General features: G+C 42.2%; 1 protein-coding gene across 13 annotated transcripts in view; it reads right to left on the bottom strand.

Annotated features, from left to right (window-relative positions):
• Positions 1-1,754: 1,754 nt before the first annotated feature.
• Positions 1,755-27,106, bottom strand: part of DAB1 (DAB adaptor protein 1) — a 322,030-nt gene continuing 296,678 nt past the window's right edge. For 6 of the 13 annotated variants that reach the window (XM_029618405.1, XM_029618408.1, XM_029618412.1 and 3 more), the window contains 7 exons: positions 24,596-24,646; positions 20,433-20,495; positions 17,200-17,308; positions 8,890-9,432; positions 6,893-7,023; positions 6,413-6,511; positions 1,755-2,068 (listed from right to left, as the gene is read on the bottom strand). In XM_029618405.1, coding sequence (XP_029474265.1) covers positions 6,428-6,511; positions 6,893-7,023; positions 8,890-9,432; positions 17,200-17,308; positions 20,433-20,495; positions 24,596-24,646 — 981 coding nt within the window. In that variant the 3' untranslated portion in view covers positions 1,755-2,068; positions 6,413-6,427. Of the gene's footprint in view, positions 2,069-6,412; positions 6,512-6,892; positions 7,024-8,889; positions 9,433-17,199; positions 17,309-20,432; positions 20,496-24,595; positions 24,647-27,106 lie in introns of those variants that run through there. The other 7 variants (XM_029618411.1, XM_029618416.1, XM_029618417.1 and 4 more) reach the window with 4 other exon arrangements.

Below are 27,106 nucleotides of genomic sequence, written 5' to 3'. Positions count from 1 at the left end.
ATTCTGGCAAGCTTTCCATAGGGCAAAAATATATAAATACTTCACAGAAATCATATGCTGCATCAAATATCACTTTTTTGTTTCATAAAAGTAATAAATAATGTAAATTAATCTCTTTTACAGCTAAGTAAGTTCCGTGATTTTGATTTATAGATAAGGCATTATATTCTTCTCATCTGTGACTTAGAAAGACGCGTCTTAGGAAAAGTGATTGTATCTATTTTTGCCATGAAAAGTGAATGCAGGTTCATTGTATTTACTAAAAAAAGAAAAGGTAGCTCACCGTCACCAGCTCCAGTGTTTCCCATGGGTTTTATTAGATTCTGAGTTTGTGTTGCCGACAGATGCCATGACCCTGGACATGCTGGCTCAGTCCTGCCTTATGTTTCTGAACATGCGGCATTGCAGTCCTATGATACAATGGGGTTAGAACCAGGACCAGCTGGGCTTGACCAGATGAGATGCAGCCCACTGAGAAACATAAGCGGATCACCGCTGTCAGATGCCCTAGGACTCAAATCCATTAATAGAAGCAGATGAGGAAAAACATGGGACCTTATTCAATAAAGCTTTTCTTTGTTTGTTTTTTTTTCTATAGGCACAGAATGGGGAAAAGTCCTTTTTGAATAAGGCCCACAGTGTGTCGTGATTTGCAAAAACGCGGTCTGTTGCACTTTATTACCTTCTCAACAGTGTGATGGAATTAGTAAAAGAATTATCATAACATTTATATTTACAAAATCTGGCAATGTTTTTTTTTTGTTTTTTTTTTTAATGTCAACTTCCTTAAAGCCATTTCCCTTAAACATTTAAAGAGGTTAATGGTACAATTTTCTTTTTTCTTCCCCCCCCCAAGTTATAAAATAAAAATCCCATTTGAATTTTCTAATGTACAAAAAGAGATAAAGAGATGAACAAGTTGATCACAGAATCAGTTTGTTCTACCCAAGTCCATGCCACTACAGTCCCGTGGTACAAGTCTGTTTCATCCAATTCCATGAACCAGAAGTATTTGGCAAATGGTTTTTCTTCATTAAAAATGGCACACAGAGAAGAAAACACTTGTCTGCATAGCATTACAGCAGCAAGATGGCGGAGAAAGAAAAAAACAGATCTTCCTTTGCTTTGTTTTAAGTTTGTCGGCTCGGAGGTTTGCTCTTCGTTTCATCAATGGAATCTGCTTGTCCGTGGCCACCCACGGCAGGAGCTTCTTAAATAGAAAGCAGAATTGTTCTTGTTTAGATGCGCTTGCTCTCTTCGTCTTTTCCCCTTTCGCTCAAGGCCCACTTGGCAACATTATCAAATGTGTAATGCAGTGATGAATGGCACAGCTAAAGCCTCTGTCTCTTCAAAATAGGAATCCATACATCACAGGCAGCACACTCCCCTATCTCCTCAACCATCAAGAAATGCTCACCCTTTCTGGGAAAAAAAAATCATAAAATTACAACCTCCCCACCGCCCCCCCCCCCCCCCAAAAAAAAATAAAAAAATTAAACAGCTGGTTTATTGTAATGATGCAAAAATTTCAAGAAAGTCCCCATGACATAAAAGTGCACACCGTGGGCTACAAAGTTAGAACATGATGCTACTTACAGATTTTGGATTGGATTTAAGAAAAAAAAATAATGATTGTGTTACAGTGTTTCTTTAAAATTCCCCTTACTGAAAGAGAATGCCCCCAAACACAAAATCTTAAAATGAAAGATATAAAACCATAAAAAAATACCAGTATGAACGTTTTCGATTTGGGGGTTATCAACAACTCACATTGCTAGGAATGACTGATATTTTTAAGTATAATTATTCTTTTTGTTGGTTGTTGGGTTTTTTTTTTTCTTTTTGTGCTGCCTTGAAAATTTGCCATTGGTTAATAAAGTCTCTGTCAGGTACACTTGTAGAACCGATCCTCTGGGTAATCATCTTAGACCAGATTATGCGAAAACAAGCGATGAGAGTCAAAGGCCTATCAGGTTCCAGATTTCTTGTCTCATCTCGAAGCACCAGATACCCATTACAAATGCCGTTTTTTAAGTCTGTTGATCTGGGCATAGAGAGGTTCTGCGTCCTGGGAAAGACAGAAATAAAAATGAGGAAGGTCGTCTTTAAAGCCTGTATTTATTGTAGATTGGAACATCTTAATGTGGTTGGCACTGGTTCAAAAATAAAAGGCCTATAGGAGTGGGGGAAAATCACTTTTCCGAACATCAACAGATGATCACGAAAAGCTATACTGAAAGATATCAAGATTCTTGAGGGAATTTTGAAACTGGTTTTAGTATTGCATCAGAAGTGGAGTGTTTCATGCACTGCGCAGAGAGGTACAAAATCTCTTAGAAATTGTCTACTGAAAATTTTGAGTGTAGTGATACAGTCATGGAGGATAACTTTCACAAATATGTGCGTGGTGGCATATACGTGCATATATGGTCGTGAGCAGATGTATGCAAGGCTCTTACAACCCACATGTATGATATATGCTCATTTTATAAAATGTATGTATTTCTACCCTACAATATACGCATGTTTACACGCAAATGCATGCAATGCATTGAAACTATGTATACAATACAGCAGGTCTAAACTTCGCCGGGTAGACTTATCTGATGAAGGGTGTATGAATATACGTATTTTCAGCAGCTTCGCCATGCCGCTGAATATACATCGTAACTTGGGTGGATAAGTTCTAAGCGGCAGGGAAAGAAACTTTGATACCGGCATGTGGGCACACGTGTACGTGTGTGCGCCGGCTTGCGCCAAAGGACACAGTCATTTTATAACATACGCGTGCACATGCATGCATGGTGTACAATGGGCTGTACGCGCTTACTGGTGTGAACAATTTTACATGGACGCACAAATGCTGCCTCTACCACATTAACGGGCGGATTTTAAAAGCCCTGCTCGCGTAAATCCGCCCGGATTTACGCGAGCAGGGCCTTGCGCGCCGGCGCACCTATTTTCCATAGGCCGCCGGCGCGCACAGAGCCCCGGGACGCGCGTAGGTCCCGGGGTTTTCGGAAGGGGCGTGTCTGGGGCGTATCGGGGGCGGGGCCGAATGATGCGACGTTTTGGGGGCGGGCCCGGGGGCGTGGTTTCGGCCCGGGGTGTTCCGGGGGCGTGGCCGCGCCCTCCGGAACTGCCCCCGGGTCAGGTCTCGGCACGCCTCCCTCCCTCCGGGAGGCGTAAATCCGTGGATAAAGGTAGGGGGGGGGGTTAGATAGGGCCGGGGGGGGTGGGTTAGGTAGGGGAAGGGAGGGGAAGGTGAGGGGAGGGCGAAAGAAAGTTCCCTCTGAGGCCGCTCTGATTTCGGAGCGGCCTCGGAGGGAATGGAGACAGGCTGCACGGCTCGGCGCGCGCTGGCTGCCCAAAATCGGCAGCCTTGCGCGCGCCAATCCAGGATTTTAGAAGATACGCGCATATCTTATAAAATCCAGCGTACTTTTGTTTGCGCCTGGAGCGCGAACAAAAGTACGCAAACTCGCTTTTTAAAAAAATCTACCCCTAAGTGTGGGGATTCTAGCAGACACGCACAATTGCCAGTTTTAGCAGACCGATGCAATTGCCAGTTTCCCCAGATCTCCCAGGTAAGTGATAGGACTTCTTAACCCCGCCCCTAGGTAAATAGTCTCCCTTTTATCCTGTTAGCACCAATCCTTAAAACCCCGCCGACTAGCCTAGATTTTTTTTTGAATTTTATTACTTCCACACCAGCCACAGCAGTAGTAAAGTTACGCGGCGTGGGACCCTGGCGCAAGCTTGTGCGTGTAAATCTTACGCGCACATTTCATGTTAAAATCTCAGAACGCCCATGTCCCACCACTTTTTTTTGCAACTTCTGATCTGTGCGCGTACCGGGAGATAACGCACGTATAAGGGCAGCTTTAAAATCCACTCGGCGCGATATCTCCCAGTTTTGGCCCATGCCGGGCTTTTAAAATTTGCCCCTAAGTTACTTACGTGGCCAGCTTTGAATATCTACCCCTAGGTGTTTATTTGGGAGGGCTGAACATGGCCGAGGGATTTTAGCACTTGTACAGAAAGGCAGGGTGTTATAAGGAGCTTGATGACGTCCTCTATACATCCAGAAAGCAGGCAGTGCTGTCAAAGGCTGTCATTTGAGCCGGTTCAGCCATCAGCCTAATCCGGTCCTGGTTTCCTTAAGCCTTGCAAAGTGATAATGTTACATATTGTCCAGATCTGTCATTATTACAGAAGAAATGTATGTTCTTGGTTTTACCTCTTTTCTTAGGCTAACATGCATTAAACACTGAATTCAAGTTATTGTTGCTTAGTAACTAGGCCCCATAAGACAATGAGATGATGAAATACTTGGAGCCGATATTCAAAAAAAGCTGTGCACCTAAATTTAGGCTCCTAAGATTGGTGCCTATTTTCAGCTGAACTTAAGAGCCGAAAAGTCTGATATTCAACAGCATGGGGTACAGACAAGTTATCCGCATATGGTTAGCTGGATAACTTGTCTAAGATATACAGTGTAGCACTGTAAATTAGACTTCTCTGAATTCAGCTGGATAAAGTTCTAGTGCTCTTATCGGGTTAATTTTAGGACTGCCCTCTGACATGACCAGACTTAGCTGGACAGGTAATCCAGCTAACTGAATACTGGAGTTATGCAGGCAACTTATCTGGCTAACTTAACTCCACCCTGGAATGCCTACAAGTCATCTGGATAGGATTTATACAGCTAAGTAATTAGTTGGATAAATTGGAGGTGGATAGAGCATGGGAATTTTAAAAGCTCACAGTTTGTCCAGCTAAATCCCAAACTTAGTCACACAAATCATTTCAATAGTGACCCCTAAGTTTTCAGCTGAAAATTCACATCAATTTAGGGACCCAAAACACAGGTTTAAATGTGGGCCTGCTATTCATTTGCCTAGATTTAAAATTCGAAATTAGGTGTCCAGTTCTGAAAATCAGTGCTAAGCTCCTAACTTTGTTACCCCGCCCTGCCTCGACCTCATAGCCACCGACTTTTTAGGCTCCTAAATTTGGGCACATAGTGAAACTAGGTGCCTAAACTTAGGGACTCAGCCTTAGTAATTTTCAAAAGGGTGAAGCGTAACTTCCAAAGTTGGCACCCAAACTTGGCTCTTCCATCAGTTCATGGAAGGACTACAACATTTTACCAGCCTTGTCCTTTCTGAGTTGATTTGCCTTGCTCAAAACGTTTTACAGCTTTGTGAGGAGAAGCTACAAACGACCTGTTTGTAAACTAAATTTCTAAAATGCTACCGTCTGCTTTGAGTGAGTGACATGTTCAAAAGGACAGGAAATAAATCCAACTAATATAAATAATAAAGTTATTTAATATATTTCAATCAGAAATGTATATAACTTGCTTATTTTCTCAGAATGGACTTATCGCATCAACCAGCTTGATCACTTTTAGGATATTCAAGGGTATGAACGATGTATATTCTCTGATTGAAGATGAAGAGTATGCAGGCTTTTTTTTCCCCTCATTGGTCAATGTAATATGTAATATACACTGTGAGGTCAATATTCAAAAGCCATTTAGACGGATATCTCAAAAGCCGGTTAACTTTGAACAAGTATATTGAATGGGACAAGTTATCCAATTAATCTTAGCTGGATAACTTGTACACTAAACAACTTAATCCTATCTCCAAAGCAATTGTTTCCTATTCATAGCACGTCAGTGATTCTCTCCTGTGCACTTCCAGAGATCCGAGGCTCTCAGTCTGGCAAGTCTGCATGTCTCTAGCCCATGGTAGAGAATCTCAATGCAGTTTTGAAAACATCAAAGGTTTAATGGACTGTCTGTTTTATACACTCCTGAAAATTGGCCTCTGTAATATTAGTCTACTTTATTTAATCTGCTACATCGGAGCAAATGCATTTACAGACCTGATATTCAAAAAAAAGCTGAGTATTTAAATTTAGGCCACTATTTTCAGCTGAACTTAGGTCCTTAAGTTGTGCGTGTACCTTGGACAATAGGCGCCTATATTTAGGTGCTCGGATCTTTGAAAATATCATCCTCTTAGCCAAGAACAGATATAAACCGTTCTTGAAAACTGAACCTTTGCTGATAACCGTAAAAAAAAAAAAAAGAATTCCATGTTGAATCTAGAGTTTTTGTACAACTCTGAAATAGAACGCCATAAACAACAAAATTATTTTATACATGCAGGTAGCTGTGAAATAAACATACACTACACGTCTTCAAAACACTCCGCCGGCAGCAAAAAAAGCCATGCAACCAATCAAGATGGAGGAGGGGCCGGCCATGCTGAGGGTAGAAAAGAAAAGGTGACATGGGAATTGTTGAACAAGGCAGGAATCCATGGAAGGGAGTGGTAGGCAATGGTGGACGAGGACGTGAACATCTCAGAAATGATGGTAAAAAAGGACAGATACCTACCCCAGCTTGTGCTATCTAGCTACCGACCTGTGGGCTTATAGTATCAGCAATGGGGCTACCAACTGAATCACTGTTGGACGTGGCCTGAGCTCCATCAGGCTAAAACATAAGAACATAGTGACCTTTTTTTCTCAGCATTGGAAAGGAAATAACAGCTTTTCTCTTTGTTTTTACTAAATTGAAACATCGAAGTCTATTCCACGACACTAACCTATCATAGAATTAACAGAAGAATGAGTTCAGCTAATTTATAGCTAGGCTGTCATTTTACAATGAGAAAATGTTTGAACAAAAGCAATCTGCAACTTCTCTTTAAAAATACCGATTAATGCAGAATTTCCAGCGGTACAATTTTCCATCTTTTCTGTAAATTCTTCGGGCAAAGTTGACTGAAAGCATTTCTCCCATTTGTGCGCTTATGAGAAAACCTGCTTAGCCTATCTAGTGCTTTATGATTTCAAGCGAGTAAACTGCACTCACTGCATCCTGTTCCTCAGTTTTGCTTGGACTTTCTTCGTACCCTTCTTCAAAGATGTCATCTACTGCGGGATCGCTCGTATGAGATGCTGATGATTTGGATGGAGAACTTTGCCTTGGAGCTGGGGTTGGGGCTGAAAAGAGAAGGTGAGGACTGTGAGCACAAGGTCAATGCTGAAAAGAAGAGTAGACGATGGGTCCAAACTAAAAGAAACGCACTGCAAGTCAGAATGCATCTCTGTCATAATTTCTGCATTCATGCTTGCTACATAGCAAACTACAGTAGAAAACCAGTGTGCTAAATTGTGAAAGATTGTTTTTTTGTAAAAATGGGTTTTGCATGAAAAATTTAGCAAAACACTGCATATGTAAAAATATGAAAGCATGGGTGTTTTGGGTGAAATTTTTTGCAAAAACTTCTTTAGCGAAACAATTTTGCAAAAGTGGGCTTTGCAGTAGTAAACTTTCATGCAGATTTCACATGACAAAGGAGTTCACGGGCTTAGCCTGGCACCATTTTGGAAATGGCATCGATGGGGCAGGAGCGAGTGGGCATCACTCTCCCTGGAGTAAGTTTGAGGGGGCTAAGGTGAAGTGGGCGGAACAGGGAGCCCCAAGTATGATAGTCACTTTTTTAGAGGGAACAAGAAGGCAGAGATTAAGGGGCAGGGCTTAATAAGCCCTGCATCTTAACTTTTTTTGTCCCATGATGAGCTAGGGGCTGAGGGATCAGGATGGGGGGACCACTAGCACCACCACAGAATTGTTACTATGGGGGGTGCTGGAGGCTGTGATGGGTCATATGACCCCCTTTAAAATATGGCAGCCTCCAATGGGTCCACCAGGAAGAGAAATGTTTTACACATTGCCATGGCTGGGAATGCGCCAAGTTCCCAGCTCTGGAAACGCATTGAAAATTTCATGGGAAAGTGCACTACGGATGTAGACAAACTCACTTGCATCTGTAGTAAACTTTCGTAAAATGTGCATTAACCAGTAAAAAGAAAATCCCGCAAGTTAGAACACTGGCCTCTAAATTTTTGAATACTCAGTCCTGTAAACAGAAATACACTATGACCACTTTTTGTAAGACAGATCCTAAAACGTGCACTGCTCTGAACTCCATATGTCATTTCTCATTACAAATTTCCTTGGCGTATGATAAAGACACTCCATTAACCTTTGCTGTTTGGATTCAGTGGTTTGAAACTAATAATTTTCATCTTAAACCTGCCTCAACCTGTTCGGAAACATAGTTCACAACAGGTACATTTGTCATTTAGCTGGGTGACTGCTAGGTGAATATACAGCAAATAAGTAATTTCAGATTCTATCAGCAGTCCGTCACGGTGTATCTTTAAGTAAATTCAATAAGCAGGGTCATTCAGAAGGTCCATCAAATTCCACCAGACTTACCGGGAGCTTCTTTTTCAAATAAGAAACCCTCTGTTTTATTTCTGTGTCTGTTCCTGCATAATTGGAGCCAAGCACTCAAAAGCGAATCTACATTGTGTGAGTTATGTTTTGCAGGTGTTTGCAAAGTCATCACAGTAGCTGCTTGGCATAGGCACTATGGTTACTAGATGTCACATTAATTACAGATTTTCAAGAAAGAAAGCTGAAGTCAAAGATGGCAGAGTGGTAATCTCTCTTTAAAATAATTAGTATAATTTGCCATGATAAATGGATTGATATACTCACAGTCTTATTCTCTTGGGATGACTGAATTCCAAACCAATTAAAATTATTTTGACGTTTTGCAAAGAAGATAGTCTTGTGACTCTCAACTGCTGCTGAGTTGATTTACTCTGCTGCACATTTGCAATGTGCATTTGGTTCAGGCTTGTGTTTCCTACACCCAAAACTCTGAAATCCTCGGTCCTAACTGTTTCTGGGAAGCCTTGGGCAGAGGTAGATCTTGACTTGCTTAGCCACAGAAAAGGGAAATTGCTCACAGAAACAAATGATACCATGGAACGAAAACTAACTTTCTTACTCACGTGAATTTGTAGAAGGAGAGGTGGAGGTCATAGGAGTCAAATTCAGCTGGGAGATATCAAAATCATCACAATCATCTGCTTCCTGTGCCAGCCCAACTTTGTCAAAATAACTTGAGAAGGCATCTGAGGTACATGAAAGGGAAGGCTGGTCTGGTTTTCTTGATGGCACGGGTGGAGGGTTGGCCATCTGAAAATCTTTAAACATTTCTTTTCCCATGTTTTGTCCTGGTCCCTGTGGACTTGAGCGCATGGAATCACTCGTTGGTTGAACAGTAGCTACAGGAGTAGTGGTACCTTGAAACATGGCTGCTTGAAAGGGTATAACAGTTTGTGTGGGCATGAAGGCAGCAGTCGGGAACTGAGCAGCCACAGGTGACCATGCTTGCTGGGAAGTAGGAAAAAGACCAGGCTGGCCCCATGCTATTTGTTGGCCTCCCGGCATCACCTGAGCCATTGGAGGTTGCCCACCTAAGACCATTTGTTGCTGGACTAGTGGTTGTTGTCCCCAGAAGGAGGGCTGGATGGCTCCCATTGCAACATAACCTTATAACATATAAAAAGATAATGTCAGAACTAAATAATGGACACTGTGAAGACAGGGATTTTCCACACTGAGGAAAATTATTAAGACAGACATTTTATTTATACCAGAAGAGAAAACAAATCTTTTACTTACAATAAAACTTGGAAATCTACTACTGCAGTCACTGTAGAAAAAATCTGTTAAATTAGAGTTACGTGATACAAGCAACTTGCATAGGGAGTATGCTCCTGTACAAGCATTGTACCCTTCAATCAACACAGCTACATCTGCTAGGAATGTGCACATGTTTGGAAAGAAAGTGTAAAATGGGACAAATGAGTGCATTTTCATTTAATTTCAAACAAAAATTTTTAAAAAATGTAGTGAATTTTTTTGTTTTGGGGAAATAGTGCATGCTATTTGCATATAGGGGCAGATTTTCAAAGGAGTACGTGCGTAAGATACGCGCGTACCCCCCAAAAACCTGACTCAAGTTCCCCTTGCGTGTGCCGAGCCTATGTTGAATAGGCTCGGCGGTGCCCGCAAGCCCCGGGACGCGCGTAAGTCCCAGGGCTTTCCTGGGGGGCGTGTTGCGGCGGCGCGTCATCCAGGGGCGGGGCCATGGGTGTGGTTCCGGCCCGGGGGCATTTCAGGGGCGTGATGCTTTTGTTATTATATTCATGGAGAAACCAGATGCGATATAAGCAGTTGATTTAAAAAACACTAAAATAAGACACCCAGCTTTACCACAAGATGTCAGTCTTTCTCTGTCATATTTAAGGCAATTTAAAATTCTTATTATACAGTTTTGAATTACGCTGTGAAACATACAAACAACTTCCCAAATGTATCTGAATTATGTATTTAGATTGCATTGTATATTTCACATATACTTCATGCATACTGCCTGATTCACTAAGGCTTTTCTCCCATTCTATGTCTATAGGAAAAGGCCTTGACGAATCAGCCCGTAGTTTGCTTTTTATTCAGTCTCAAGTCATGAGGAGATGCAGAAGACTTCTTACCAATACAGTAACTTTATCTGCCTATCTAGCTAGCTAGCTGTCTATCCATATTTATAAAAAGGCAGAAATAAAGAATATAATTGGACAGTTATGGCCACATCAAAACTAGTGAAAGGATGTGCCACAGTAAAGCCCAATCTTAATGAGAAAAGTAAGACTCCAGCCCTCATACTGGTGAGGTTTTATTGTGCAGAGGTACAATGTTGGGACAGCGGGAGGGAGGTCATAGTTAATATTTACAAGTATAGTCAGGTTTATTTCTCTTTACTGTGAAATTTTATGTGTTTAGATGCTGCTGTTAATCTTGTTAAATGTTTATAATTGCATTTTTTGTATGTAGCTACATATGAGTATGCAGTACAACTCCTTCATCTGAAGACCCACTATTAGGAAACACACATTACCTGGAATAAAATCCTGATGGTTGAGAGTACTAGATAGCCCACCGAGCAACAGGAAGGAACAAAAAAAATATGGCTAGCTACCTCCAACCCACCCTATTTGATAGTCCCTTTCTGTATCACCAACCTCTTCCCTCTGACTTGACCCTTCCCGCCTGTGGCCCAACACAACAGGACTGTCAAGCCAAGATCAGACTCTTCTTTTACCTGCTTCTCCTACTGGTGGTTCGTTCACAAGTTATTCACACAGCTGGTGCCTCGCTTACCCATGTGCTTTGTGTCGCTAGATCAGCCGTTGAATTGTGTGGAGCACCATGAGGCTCGCACAGCTTACCTGGCAATGTGAAAGCACGGGAGATAGAGGCGCTGGCTGCAGGAATAGCACGTGAAAAGACATGACAGGCTGCTGCCTCCAGTTGCCATTATCCAGAATGACCTTGATCTACACTATTCCAGATGAAAGGTGCTACATTATATATGCACATATTTAATACATATGTTTGTAAAGAGAGATTGTGACTATTTACATATAAATTACTAAAAGGTGAATTTTCAAAACATTACATGCATAAAAATTAGCATTATACACACATAAATAGCCTCTAATCGCGTATTCCGTATTTTATAAAAGTAAAAAATACATGCATATTTTCACTTTGGTATGCTTATGTATGCATGTATAAAAGGGGCGATCTAGGGGCATTCCAGGGTGGAGGCCAACACTTAATACATGTAAGTTGCTATTTTAAAACTCACTTACTTGCATACAAATTTCAACTTACGAATTTTTACTCCTGCTAATTATCTGGCATAAGTGATATCAAACGTGTTTATTATGAAGTACTGACTGGGTGGGAGGTCTGGGTGAACTGGCGGGAGTTCAGGCTGAAGAACCAGGAAGGTCTCAAGGACCTGGAGAAGGACTGGGCGAATTGGTGGACTAATTGGTAAACTGGTTAATTTCATTTATGCATGAATATTTAAAAATCGGCTGAATTACGTGCATAAATTGGGACTTATGCAAGTAAGTCCTTCTTTACTTTTATGCATAAAATATACAAACGCGTGTTCAATACATTAATATACATGGTTTCAATGCATTGCATGTATTCACGTGTAAGCCTACATATGCATGTATGTTGTGGGGTAAAGATCTTCATATTTTATAAAACCCACATATATCATATGCACGGGTTATAAAATACTTTGATAAAACTATGTACAGCCATATATGTGTTTATATGCCACTGTGCACAGTTGTTTGAAAATTATCCTTCCAGTATAAGTAAATATGGGAGCTTATAAATGTATAATTTTTTTATGGCAATAAATCACTAACACCAGTTAAGCTCACATGGTGTGCCACATTACAACCAAAACATCTAAACCACCAGTGCCAATACATTTCTTTTTGTTTCTTAAAATTTTTTTATTTTTCATTTTAATACTTCTTATAAAAAATGATCTCACTACAATACTTTTAATAAACAACGGGAAATCCTCAGAGAGCATACATTTTAGTGAAACATGGTGTCGGTGTTTCTTTATTAAAGATAAGTACTGTTTTAGAGGATAATTTTGCCACTGCATTTGTGATTGGCTACAATTGTCTATGTAGACAAGATAAGTCATTGGAAAGATGTTAACAATAGAAAGAGGAAATTGTACAGTTGTCTAATGCATGGGTACTCAAACTGGTCCTACAGGCCCCCCCAAGCAGTCGGGTTTTCAGGATATCCCTAATGAAAATGCATGAGAAATATTTGCAAAAACAGGAGATAGTGCAAGCAAATACATCTCATGCATATTCTTTAGGGATATCCTGAAAACCCGACTGGGGGGCTCGTAGGACTGGATTGAGAACTCCTGATTTAGTGCATTGAGCCATTTTCTAATGTGAAGTCTTTAAAGGATTTTTTTCCTGTGATGGCAGCTTAAATGGCTGAGAACCACAAAAAGTTTAAATTTTCAAATATTGTGGGGGGATTGACTAAGATTTTCCCTTTTCACATTGTTTATTAACAGTACTGTAGTGAGAAAAATTATTTATAAGAAGAAGCAAAAAATGTAAAAATAAAAATCATTTAAAAAAATATATTGGCATCGGTGTTTTAGATGTTTTGTTACTATATTCTTAAGTAATAGAATATGTTCTGCTATTTATGAAATTATTTGTGGAAATCAGTTTGTTACTTTTGCACATTATTATTCACCAATGAACGCCAGGCAATATTAGACAGCTGATAACTTTTTTGCCTTCTATGGGTATATGACATTTTTTGTAGGGTAAACAATTTCTGAAATGTCATTGTTACAGACATTTTTAAAAAAAATTGCACTCAGCATAGATTGGTATCAAAAGGGTTAGAGTAAAACAAGTGAAGTCACAGTGTGATTAAGATCTGGAAATGTTTTTATTTTGCGGGGTTGAACTGAGTCGCTCTCATCAGATATACAGAGACTATGGGGGTCTTCACTAGATGGCCCTGGCTCCCAGCCCTTGGGTTAGGCAGCTGCAAAGAGTCATTCCACTCTATGTAGCACTTCCCCCCAGAGGTTGACTAGAATCAGAGCCCTTGAGGCACGAGGGGTGGCTAGCCCAGGTTCTAGTGTGGCAGTGTAGATTTGATTTTGAAGGAGAAGTTGCTGTTCCAGTAGTGCTCTCCAAGTTGGGCCCCCAGCTTAGCACAGAAGGGAAAGAGGACACTGCCCTGCCAGCTCCCCAGAAAGAACTGGAGGGAAAGAGAGGGATAGAAGGATTTTTGCAGTTTTTTTTTTTCTGACCTTTTACGGTTTTGGCTTGTACCAGTTCTGGCAGGCTGTATCCCCTGCTCAGAGCACTCAGGAGGGGGCTGTGTTACCTTTTTACCCAGATCAAGAGGAGGTTACAGTGCCCATTTAATGAAGAGAGAAGATTTTCTCTCCTAGTTTGAGTTTCCTATTGCAGAGGGAAGGAAGTAGTTTTCTTTCACCTTTCCTTGCCCAGAGGCTGAGAGCTGTAAGGAATTGCAGCGAGATGTAAGGACTGCTGTCGGCAATTGGCCATTCTCTCAGGAGGGTCTACAGCTATCTTTTGAAGAAGCGTCAAAGGGAACGAAGAGGGTTATGTCATCTGGAGACCCCCAATGCAGTTTCCACTTTTGTGACACAGGACCCTGCCAGGTTGGACCTCAGGTACTATGGAAGGGGATCTGGCCATGGTTAGGACATCCCCAGCCCATTTGTGACACTTATCATTCCATCCCATGGAGGATAAGCAGGTTTCAAGCCCCTGTCTGGAGGGGAACATCCATAGAGGCAGTGATCTTTTAAAATCTGACTCCTATACATCTAAGCACCCTGGCTGTACTTGGACACTTTATTTTTTGTATCTATTAATTCTTTTGATATCAATCACAGTACAATTTAATTTGAACAGCCATCCAGCTAGGTTTATAAGTTTACCTATCCCAAAGAGCTATGGTGTTTCACACACAAACACACTCACACAGGATTTCAGCCCTGCCCTGGGCCTTGAAGTTATCTCCACCCCCCCCCCCCCCCCCACACACCCAACAGAAAGGACCTACCCCTTGGGAAACGAAGATGAGAAAAGTGACTGGAGAAATAGACCTGAGAAACAAATTATTTTATGGCCCCCTTATACAGCTTATCCTTCAAGAAGGGGTTGTAGATATAATCCAACTTGCTATCCCATTCCTAACAGTAAGCTTGCCAGATTTGGGGCCTAATGTTATTAGGTGTTCTGCATTGCTAGCAACAAGCCCAGCAAGTTTGGGTTTAACCTGAATGCATTTGATAACTTGTAGTTTCTATATTGAAAAAATATGAATCCAGATGTGCAGTGGGTTGAGAGCTAAAATTCAGGACCAACCCTGCATTTTCTTAGCATGTAAGGACATTGGTTAAAATTAATGTGATCAGGAGCACAAAAAATAATGTTTTGATTTAGATATATAATCAAGGTGCATTGACATTGATGAGAGCATGGTGTACTAAGCATTCTTCCTGTAGACAAAAAATGGGAAAAAATCCTCTCTTACATCTGGCCTTCATCAATGTCAATTTGCTTAAAACTCTTATGCTACTGTAATGGTATAGCCGTAAGGGACTATTCACAAGATATATATTTTCTTTATTTCTATAGAAGTATACTTTGCCTTTCTAAACTTAAAGACTGAATCCATTTCATAGAAAAAGGCAGTTAACCTTTGTCCTTTTTACAGATGTATCCTTTAAGATAGGAACATACACAGAGGTATTTCCTAGCTCAGAAGCAAAAGCAGGAAACTGAAGGGGAGGAATGGAATGGGTCAGTAAGATGGATCTGAGTTTAACTGCTCCAGATATCACACAAAAATGGTATTATTGCCAACATGAGGCAAACAAGGATCTGAGATGTGTACCAAAATTCAGCACAGAATGGGAAGATACTCAAACAAGTAATTGCAGACATAAAACTCAGGAACGTACTGTGGACTTTTGTTAAACAGGCTATGATGACCAAATAAGGTCTGATATTGCCATTCAATCAGATTTGAAATGAACTCTTGCCAATTGATAATGACTTGCTAACCTTGCAAAGTATTCCTCTGATTATCATAAAGCTCAGTCATATCCAATGGGATATCCGGAAGGCCAATTAATCAGATGTTTAATCAATGAAAGAGGCCTAGCACCAGATATCAGTCATTTATGACTCAGATACTGACAATGACAAGCTAAAGTCTGTCTATGATGACTCCATGCAAAATTATCAGCAGAGAAATTTAAATCCGTAAGATTGCAAAGAACAATAGGAAGTGCTGGAAGCACAGAGCCATACCCTGCTAAAGACTTTGATTTGGCCGTACTTATGAAGCAGGTAAACTTCAGATGATATACTATAAATCTTAGATGGAGCTAGCCATTTCTGTTGAAGGATAACTAATCACCCTCATAGGGTAATACGTTTTGGTGGTGAGTTTTGTTAATACATTTTGTGTGAATTCCTATTTTTTTTTTAATTTTATGTTTATTGAATTTTAATATATGACAAAGCGTAAGTATTATGAAACAGAAAAGATGATTGGAAACAAGATACCCAGGAGAAAAATAGCTCTTCAATCTAAACAGTCCACAAAATATAATCGAGGGGAGAGGCAGGAAATGAGGAAAATAAAGGAAAAACATTCACAACAGAAACTGCACATCATGAGATTTATAAATATATCCTGCTATCTTCTGGATTAATTCCTGTTTTGTGATAGCCTGGAGACAGTGGAGTTACTGGAAAGACTGGTGTCACATACAGTAACCTATAATTCGTTTGTACTTGGTTACAGAGCCTGGAAGGTAGAGGGATCCAAGGGTTAAGCTGTATACCAATTGAGAACCTGGGAGGTAGAAGGGTCCATTAATATATTACAATTATAGCTAATTAGCCTGGAGGTTAATTTGCAGCAACAAGAATCCAAGATTTTGAGATTAGGCGTCTGATACATGTTCCCTGCATTTATTCACCTTACACTTAGAATGGCATATTCTCAAATATTGTCTAGGAAAGAAGGGCAAATTAATGGACAATAACTGGAGAGACTAATGATAAAAAGCCCCTTGCAACAAATAACTGAGGAAGGAGATAATTTTTATACCTATAAAGTAAGAAGAAGAATATACAATTTATTAAACTCACAGAATAATGTTTATATTATGTGGCTTTGGTCAGTTAAAGAGAGAAGAGCAGCTTTTGCTGTGTTCAGTGACATTACTGGCTTTACCTGCTTGTATTGGAATAATTAAACAGGAAATGGTTAAAAATGCAACTCTATATTCTGTTTATTGTCAAGGGAAGTCTGCTAATAAAACTTGGGTGCCTTCTTCTCTATCTGTGCTTGATAGTAAGTATTTTATTGTATTTGGTATAATGAGGCAGGCATCACAGAATTTCTTCCTTGGTAGTTTACACTACCATTGTATGGCATATCTACAGCAGAAAGCTGAACCTTTTCCCCACCAATACATTTATATACCTGCTCCTTGAAGAAGATTAACTCACAATACTGATAAGTTAAATTGCATGAATTTTTGCAGGTGATAACTGGATCAGTGTAGGGAACGGTTGGTAGCTCCATTGTTTAAATAGAGCTGCCCATAAGGCTTCCCTCAGCCATTTGCCAAGCATCCCAAAGATTCCGAATTTTTTAAGGCATATTCAAGAAAAATGCCATTTTATACTTATGATGAGCAGAATATTGAAAAAATATCATGTTACAATTCATTTTACTCAATTCATTTGAATTAGTTGGGACAAGCCAAATCATAACATTTCTCAGTTTTGGAAGTTTTGAGGTTTCTAAGATGAAGAAGGTATGCTCCTTACCTGAGGGTACAGCAGCAGGGTTGAAAGACAAAGATCCAAACAAGTCTGTAGTGGAAGGATGCTGTTGGGATGAACATGGGACAAAGGCATCACCTGGAGTTGCAGGAGTCTATAGACACAGACAGAGAGAAGATAAGACACAGGAGCATGCTGAAGTGGCAGAGGATAGCACCTATCCTGTGAGTCCCCAGTCTGTTGCCACTTTTCTGACCAAGTCAACTAGATAGCTGTATCCCACTGTCTGAGTATCCAGTCATCCTGTGCCAGCAGAGATTTGATAAAAATAGTCCGTGCAGGTTTCTTACATCTCCAAAAGGAATTTAATTTACAGCAGCACGGTATCTAGCACATAGACAAAAGTGTGCAAAACCAGTAAACTGCTAAAGTGAAATGCATTGATTGCATCACCACTCTGACTAATAGAAAGCATGCTGTGCAGCAAGGCATTGATAGGCCTCAGATGGCAAAATCTATCTACAAAACTGGAGTCCACTACTAGCACCAGTATGCTCTACTGGAAGACTGGCTCAAAAGGGAAAAATGTCTCTGGATAATGGTCAAAGATGGTGAGAAGGCTCCTATGAGGCCACCTTAAAAAAATAAGAAATCTGTACGCTGCTGCAGATGACTAGAACTTCAATGATTGAGGATCATGTTTATGGCTTCTATATACCAGGAAGCTTTCCATATGCCAGGACTGCTGCAAGGAAAGAGGTCAGGCCTGGTCATTGGCCTGAACTCTTTGGCTACTCATTCTATTTAGCACTGGAAGAGTCTGTGTGTTCTATGCAGCTTTCTCCCAAAGACCAGCAAATTTGGCTGCTGTATCTGTTGGTTTCTCTTTGTTTTCCTGCTTAATGTGACATGTCATGTTTTTCAGTTGTAAAATTGGGGACTTTATTTAGACCTTCCAATGTAAAGTTTTGTTGGATTGAGATTTCTGGTTTTGGTTGCTCCTGCGTGTGTAGATAGCTGAGGCCTTTCCCTGAGTTAGATTTAAGATTATGATGCCCATAGGCAGAATGCTGGGGGTGGGGGATTTCAACCACTGCAAATGAAAGAGCAGCAGGGCAGTCCCAGTTTTTGAGTGCCTTTAGAATTTGACACCCTAGATACTTGCCTACATTGCCTATGCCTTAATCCAGTCCTGGCCTTTCCCATACCTTAGGTGCCATTGTCCTCCCTCTTGGGTATGTGCATGGCGCACACTGACCAGCTGGTTGGCCACCCCCTGTCCCACTGACATACTCCTCCTCCTTCTGCCTCTGGCTCTCCATGTTAGTCTTGCCAACATCTCACCATTTTCTACCACCTCCTGTACCAGCCTTGTGTCATTCACCAGCATGACCGCCTGTACCCAGAAGACTTCCCTGTTATAGAAAACCAGGTGACCGCACTCTTCCCGTTCTGTAATGGCATCAGTTAGGGCAGTCATGGGACAAAATGGCACCCCAGGCAAGGAATGCTTTTGGGCTCTCATTCTCATAGTGACGGCACCTTGGGCAGCTACCTTTCTTGCCTACCCCTTACAAGAGCTTTGGTGTCAGTCATAGTTTCCCATGCCCAGCTTAGCATGAACAATTGGCCTTCCGCTTAAACTGTAAAACCCCGAGGGAATATAAAATTTCGTGAACACAAACATCTGTGTGTTTTAGCGATATATATGCTAATCTGCATGGTATGCAGCACTCCTGGTTTGCAAAAAATAATTTCTCATTAACATATGTGGGTGTGCAGGACCATCACATTTTGGGAACGCAGCAATAGTGCATCGTAATGGTCCTAGTTAATTGCTCAGAATTATATGCGGGTGTGGATGGCCATTTACTCTCAAAGTTCCAGTAGCAGTGTTCAGGACTTTATTTTTCCATTTCACTGGTGGGTTTTGTTCTCATTTTGTTTTTATCTTGGGGGTTTTTTTTTGTTTCATTGGGTTGTTTTAAACAGGGCTGCCAGCCATACCTTCTCCTCCTGCTGCTGAAATTAAAAATCCCTTCTTGGGCTTGCTATCATCTCCTTCCAGATCCCTCCCCAGCTTCTCCACATCCTTTGGGATCTTCATGCAGCAAGAGCAATCCCCAGTCACTCCTGCCCCACCGGTGCTGAGGTTTAAAATGGTACCAGTCGACCCGAGGCAATGCCCGTGCAGAACATGGACACACTTCAAAATGGCATTGGCCTTGGGTCAGCTGGCTAGTGCCGTTCTGGAAGATGCGCTGGTCAGGCAGAGGTGACAGGCGTTTCACTCCTGCCCCATGAAGACCCCTAAAGCCATAGAGGATAAGCTGGGAGAGACCGGAGAGAGCAAGCCCGGCCAGGCTTGTTTTTTTTTTTTTGTAGATGGTGCATTTTGTGAAATGGGATGGGGGAGGGAATTTGGATAGGAAATGAAAAACTAACACCATTTCATTTGCTTTTCCTTTGTTTTGTTTCCAGAATGGAATGAAACCAAATTGGAAATTGTTTTGATATTGTTGGCAGAGTTCAGGCCTCCAACAGGTATTTCCTATCTCGTTTCAAATGAAAGCACATCCCTATTTAATATGCATTAACACTGCTGTAGAAGTGAAAACAAGCAGAGTGCAAACAACACCATCAGCTCGTTGGTAACCCTGAAAAGACATTTATTTAACACTGTTTCATCCTGTCAGTTTATCCTGGGGGGGTCACATAAAGAGGGGCGGTTTTCAATGGGATTTCCACGCATAAATGGGTGTTTACTTGGGGAACCCCCCCCCCATCCTCTTTTAAAATTACCTTCCCCCTCGATGGGGAAAAGAGGTGGGGCTGGCGGAGATTTCACTTTAAAATCTTGGCATGTCCTGTCCCCAGCTCCATACTCTGTCTGCACTTGCAAAGTACGCGGGGTAAAATAAGCCCGTAGCACTGCCAGCCACGGGCTTCTCAAACGCAATCTCCCTGTGGATTTTCCCTTCGAAAACTGGCTCGCCTGCCTTTGGAAGTGCTCGTGGGCTTGTAAGCCGTCCGTGGCCACTGAAAATAACCCTCATAAGGAAGAGAAACAAAGCAATGCATTTTATTATTTATTGTCTTATAGATTTCTTGCTAAGATGTTTTTGTACCACTGTCTAAAAGACTTATTCGTGAATAGCACACATCTAAAAAATGTTGTCCATATTGAATTAAATATAAGCAATTAAAGAAATGGATGAAATGGAAAAGCTCTTTTAGTGGACCAATGCCCAGAATAGTTTAATTCTGCCTGCACTTACCGGGGGAGAGGTCACATCTGGAGGAGTTGACATGTCTCCAAAAAGCTCTAATTGGGTAACAGCCTAAAAAAAAAAAAAAAAAAGAAAGACTATAACAGAAAGGCAGCTAAATATGATTGCAATTCCCTCTTCATTCTTAGCAAAATGTTCCATCATCATGCTATTAACTGTCAAGAAACTAGGAACACACATGTGACATAACTAACAAGTCCCATATAAATGCTTCATCATTTTTCATCTGCTGTTAAAAAAGCAACAAATCATTAACCCTTCTAGCCTTAAAGCTGCAAGCAACAAGCCTGATTCAACAAGGGATTTTTCCTCCCATGCAGCAGGTGCAACATGGGAGAAATCCTGGGACAGATCAGTCCCCAGGTCCTTGCATCTTCTGCGGTTGCTCAATCACATCCGTCTTGTCGTCCGCTGCAAAAACTGTAAACATGCATTGCAAGGTCTGTGAATTTTGAAAACTGCGGTTATTATTGGCTTGCGACTGCATGCCTCGGGTGTGTGGTGGAGCAGAGAAATCGGGAGGGAGCCTTCTGTTTCCTGAGGAATGCAGGGGAGTGGCAAACGTGAACATCCTTATCTAGAGCCCCACTGGGATCTCCACCAAGAGATTTTGGTCTCTTTGTCTGGACTGAATGGTGCAGAGTACAGGAATCGACCATCTTTCCGGAGACCCACCACTGAAGGTTGCTACGATGGTTCGTTCCTGCCTGCAAATCAGCAGGTGACCTTACGGGTCCAGTATTTTATTTTTGGTTTGACAGTTGAAGGAGGAGGTGATTTTTTGCAGCTCTCCTATTCTTATTCGCTATTGTCTCAACACTTTTGCTGAGTAGTGTAGGAAGCAAAGAGATCAATCCAGTGATTTGTGAACAGGCTCTCTTTGGTTTTGAGTGTTACCAGCTAAAAACATTTGAAAACTCGTTACTCCTCAGAAATGAAAAAGCAAAAAAGGCAAATCTTCAGACACGCTGACTGAATTATTTAAACAGTAGATTTTATGATTACTGCTTTAATGGGCTAAAGTTAAGAACATAAGACCTTCTACTCTGGACCAGCCCAAACAGTCAATCTTGCCCAGGATCCTATCTCCTACAGTGGCAAGCAACGGGTGCTCGGTAGGAACGTGTATTAATTTTCTAATGAAATGGAAAAGACAACAGAAGAACATTGACTTTCAATGTCTGATCCGCCCTCCCCACTCGCCCGGGCCCCTGTAATCCCAGCCTGGAGCGTGGTAGCGAGACAGCATTGCTGACAGAACATTGCTGGAGGGGGCTGGCAGCGGGTTAAGTTACTACCGCGCTCCTGGCTGGGGTTTTGGGGGGGGGGGGGGGGAGAGTGGGGAGGGTGGAATACAAGTTGCAGGTGGGAGGCAGAAGGGGGCGTGAGATTTTCCAGAAAATATTGGGGAAGGAGGCGGCCAGTTTCGGGGTGCTAGTGCCCACTGCTTTGTTTTTTTTTAATTTGGTAGATTGGGTGTGTGGGTGGTGGGGGATTGGTAATATCATGCCCACACTTATTTTAACGTGTTTTCTAGAGCTGGGAGCTGGGGAGGGGGGAAATCAGGCTTGAAGGCTCCAAAGTTTGGGTTTTTTAAAATTTTCTTTTGCAGTTATATTCTGAACATAGCCAGTTAGGTAATTATCTGGCTACTTGCAGCTGGATAAATTTTAAACCTAAAATAGTTATATTCAAACATAACCGGTTAGATTTGAACATTAGCTGGCTAAAGGTAGCCGGATAACTTTAGGTGAGTTTATTCAGTGGGACATTTACTGTATCCTGCTGAATATCCGGGGCAACTTAACTGGATAATTGTCCACTGGCCGGCTTCCTGAATACTGTCCTCTTCATATGTTGCTTTTCTCCCATTAGATTTTATATATTACAGTACACCAGGAAATCACCAGCAAGCAGCAGTTCACTCCTTTTTGAGGGACAGAGGTTTGGATGGCATAGTTTTATTATCTCTTTCAACATAAAAGTTTAATTTTGCAATGGCTTGTGGGACTAAGCAATCAGTGCAAAACAGGAAATGCATGGAGCTCTCCTATAACTGTACAATCACTAAACCTGCACATGACTTAGTGGACAGGAAATGGATAAATCAGTAAGAGTTTGGAAGTTATGAGTGCTAGCAACTTGACCATGCATGGTGTCAAAAGGCTAAGGAGTCTTTGAAGTCCCGTCAAAAGTTTTAATTGGCTAACTTCTGAAATTAGCCAGTTAAGCTTCTGCTTTAAAAATTTCCCCCACTGTCTAAATTTAACCACTCAAATTTACAAGATAGCCAAATTTAGCCAGTCAAAAAAGGAGCAGCTCCATGGGGAGGCTCTTCTATGCATCCACCACCCTCTCTATAAAGAAATATTCCCTAAGATTACTCCTGAGCGTATCCCCTTTCACCTCATCCCATGAACCCTCCTTCTGGAGCCTCGTTTCTGTTGAAAAAAGCTCACCTCCTGTGCATGGAAACCTTTGAGATATTTAACTGTCTCTATCATATCTCACCTATCTCGCCTTTTCTTAGATCTCTAGATGTTTAGATCTTTAAGTCTGTCCCCATATGGTTTAGAACAAAGACCACACTAAGGGCCAGATTTTCTAACCTACGCGCAGGCGTAGATTTGTGCGCGCAACCTGGCACGCACAAATCTACACCCGATTTTATAACATGCGTGCACAGCCGCGCGCATGTTATAAAATCCGGCGTCGGCGCGCACAAGGGGGTGCACACTTGTGCACCTTGCGCACGCCGAGCCCTAGGGAAGTCCCGATGGCTTTCCCCGTTCCCTGAAATTAAAGTTGTTTTTTTTTGGGATATTCTATAGGTCCAAAAAGCCACCTTGCTTATATTATTATTATTATTTATCTTCCATCTTATGCAGCACTGTTTGGCCAATAACAAGATAAACAGCAATCAGATATGACATACTAACACAAACACATACAATAGAATTAGACATTAGAATAAATTTAATGCAATAAAATGCATTAATAACATTTCAAGCTCACACTCATAATTGTTGGCTAAATCATAGAGAGACAAGCCAGAGAAAACAAGTGCGTTTTTAGGTGCTTTGTAAACTGCAGCTCTTCAGATTCATCGGTACAAGAGAGAGAGTTCCAGATTGTAGGATCAAGCACAGACAGAGAAAGCTCTCCTGCAGGTAGTTTGTAGATGGACATTTTTAAACAAGGGGATAACCAAAAGTGAGTTATCTTCAGAACACCAATGTACAGTACACGCTGGTACATACATAAAATCTTTTTCAGTTAGGTAGGAGGCTAATATGGTATTTGCCATTGAAAGGAAGACGAATTTGCAGGCCGTAGAAAGAATTTACCTCCAGCCATCAAGGGGAGGAGGAAATGGTGTGTCTGGGTGTGTGTGGAAGACTAACGGGAGAAAGACCTTCAAGCCCTCCTGTCTTCCCCTCCTGGGCCTGAGCAGAACGCCGCCGGCTCTGCAGGAGCTGGATGTGACCCGCCGAAGCTCGGCAGGGGAAGGCCGGCAGCTCCCCCCGTGCCCACAAGCCCTGCCTCAAAGACTTCCTCTCCCGGCAGCTTGAGAGCGGAGCCTGGAAGCATGAGGTGGAAGGCCGGTAGGCCTCTGCTAAACAATATTTTAAAACAGTATTTTGTCCCGCATCTATATCCAGTACCGTATTAGACCAAAAGTAAAACAAAGGAAAAAAAAAAAAGAGCAAAACCAAGCTATAACAACACCTTTTTTAAAATCCCAGCTGGAATTAGTGGCATCATTTTATATTGGAGGCTGTCTTACATTCAGGCCAATACATTCTATAACGAATACTATCTGAGAGCTGTGAAGTTAAGCAGAAACAGAGTGATGTGCCACAAATTTTCTTGTTAAAAGACTTTTGCTAGCTCTGCTTCACCCGGCCGGACCCTCATGAAATAATTTGGCTCCAGGGAGCCCCCCTGCAGCACCTTCACTGCACAAACCTTTCCTTACTGCTGAACCCCTCGCAGTGAGAGGTGCTTAAAGGGCCGAGGTGATTGTTATCAAATGGCTTGGTGGCGCCAGGTTGACCCGGAGCTTGACAGCTTTCGTTTACCAGGCCCTAACCCCGCTCTCCCTCGCGTGCCCAGGGCTGTTCCTGCCACATCCAGTGGCCCCGCCTTACCTGTGTGACCTGCAATGGATTTTCATCAAAAAACAGCAAGAGATCTCCATTCTGCAACAGTAAAAAATGATTTATGAACATGAGATGAGTGATTTATGAAAGGGAGGTGAAATGAATTTATGACTGTGAAGATGGCAGACTCAAGAATTATTCACTCGGCTACTGAAACGAAAATCTATTCCGCCTGCTACCAAACTACTTCATTCATCTCAGCAGCTGAGTGAGCAGGGAACCTCCTCTGCTTTCATACAGTATACCATGGGCTTTACATGCAGGCTTGCAATCCACTTCATAAATATTCATGAAGGCCTTGTACTTGTACTGACCAAGAGCAAAATTAGAACTCACAACCCTATCTCCCACCATACGTTAAGCAATGCAGTTTTTAACTGTTTCGGGGTTACCATTGCTGCAAATTATAACAGCACGTACAGAACACCTCTCCGAGCAGTGAAACAGCACCTCTCCATCCCACTCCCCCCCCCCCCCCCCCAAATCCAATCACAGGACAGCAACGAAACAGCCCAAGATCCCACCTCTTCTATTTGACCCACTCCTCCCCCTCTCCAACCAGCAGCTCAACCCCTTCGTCCAGGTCACTCTACCCCCCTCCACCCAGAATCCTTCCCCAGGCCAACTGGCAGGAGGAGAGCTGAAGTGAGGCTGACGGAAATTCACCTGGGAACAAGCGAATCAGCTGGGCCATTAGGGGCTTGATTTCCAAAGCGCTTCTGCGTGCTTAAAGCCCTATTTTATGTGCATAAAGCAAGCTTTGAAAATCAAGCCATGTGGTCTCCAGACAGAAGTATGTTTGACACCTGCTTTCCCATGTACTTTCACCCACAGCAGGAAGAGCTATTCTGGTTTTCGGAGCTGGGGCGGGGGAAGGATTTATGCGCATGCTTTTCGTTTGCAAAAGCAAACTCATAAATCTCCATGCATAAAGTTACACCTGTTGCTGAGCAGGTGTAACTCCGTGTGCGTGCGTGCCCTGCTATGTCTTATAGTATAACTGAGGGAAAAAAAACATGTTTTCTGTCTGAATTACTTGCACAGCCGTGGATACGGAGGCACTATATAAGTTTCTCAGGAGCATCTCATTCCACCTAAGCTATTCTATTTTATTTATATTTACCACAATTTTAAAACTGCCTAGGGAAGTTTGCAGATTCTCAGGCTTCTGCAAGCTAAGTTTCAAAGTTTAGCTGCATCCAGGGAGCTACATTCGTCTGGCGGGTGTGGGGGGTTAACTTCCAGGACCCTAGGCATATCTAAGGAAGACTTCACTGCTCCAAGCCTCTGTACTCTGGAGAGCCACTTAGGTGCAGGAGTAACCACAGTAATCTCTGAAAAATAACACCAAACACAGGTGCCAGGAGCAAAAATAAAAGGGCGAAGTCCACTACAGTGTTCAAAGTAAAAGTTTCCTTGCAGAAAAATAAAGTCCCCACCAGCATGGAAACATCAAACTGCACAGAAATCACAAGAGTCAAAACTGTGGTTCCTGTGCTCCCTGTTGCACCACCATTCGGGCTCAATCATCCCTTCCCTTTGGAAAGAAGGGTACTTGGCAGGGCAGCTGCAGCATAAACCAAGAAAACAGAAAGGACCCAAATCCAAAAACAGAGTCCGGGATTATCACAACCTCTACAAATCTCCTTGCCTTTGCTTTCGCACTGCAGCGTGGGCTTAAAGATCAGCGGCTCAGCCTTTCTGGATACAGGCGGGGAGCCCTGCCTTCCAGAGTGGTCAAGTGAAAGTCCCAAAACATTCTTCAGATCTAACACAGACTCCTTCTTTTCCGATCAAAACCCCAAGGAGCGAGGCTATGGCCATGAACCTCTACTCCCATTTCTCTCCCTCTCTTCTCCAGGCCTGAGGGGGCCTAGACAGGGATCTCCACGCCCTCTCTCCCCCAGGATCGCCTGCCCTCTGACTCTGAGCCTGCTCATGGGGATATCTGTCTCGCACACAAGCCTCCCGCAAAAAGGTGGGGTTATAGCAAGGGGAGGGTCCCAAAATGCAAACATCGCTCCCACTGCCCATAGCTGGAAAAACTGGGAGGGACTGAAACAGTGACGGGGGCAGCCCCCATCACATACCCACGGACACTGCACCTGCTTTACTGCTGGTGGAAAGTCCATGCTGGGATTTAAAAGTGAAATTTGCTCCTGTACTTTCCCATCCTTGCCCACGTGGCCACGCCTTTTGCCCACAGATATAACAATGTGTGCAGCGAAAGCGAATGCATACGTTTACATGCTGGCAGGACAGCAGCTTTCACCCATGGGGATTTACCCTGGTAACTGCTTAGTTAGCCAAATTATCCTCTACATGTACAAACCCAGCTGCCAGTACCTGGGCCTCTCTTGCCAAGAAAATGATACTGTGTTGAAATTTTTTTTTTTTGCATTGAATACACAAGAAACAAAATTCAAAGTCATTTGCTAAACTCTGAATGTAGCACAATCTACACCAGTTGTACTATCTTTCTGTGCTGCTTTCCCGCGT

This window comes from Rhinatrema bivittatum, chromosome 10, assembly GCF_901001135.1.
Source record: "Rhinatrema bivittatum chromosome 10, aRhiBiv1.1, whole genome shotgun sequence".
NCBI classification, from domain to species: Eukaryota; Metazoa; Chordata; class Amphibia; order Gymnophiona; family Rhinatrematidae; genus Rhinatrema; species Rhinatrema bivittatum.
Note: the sequence above shows the minus strand (reverse complement) of the source record. Positions and strands in the feature narration are given on the sequence as shown.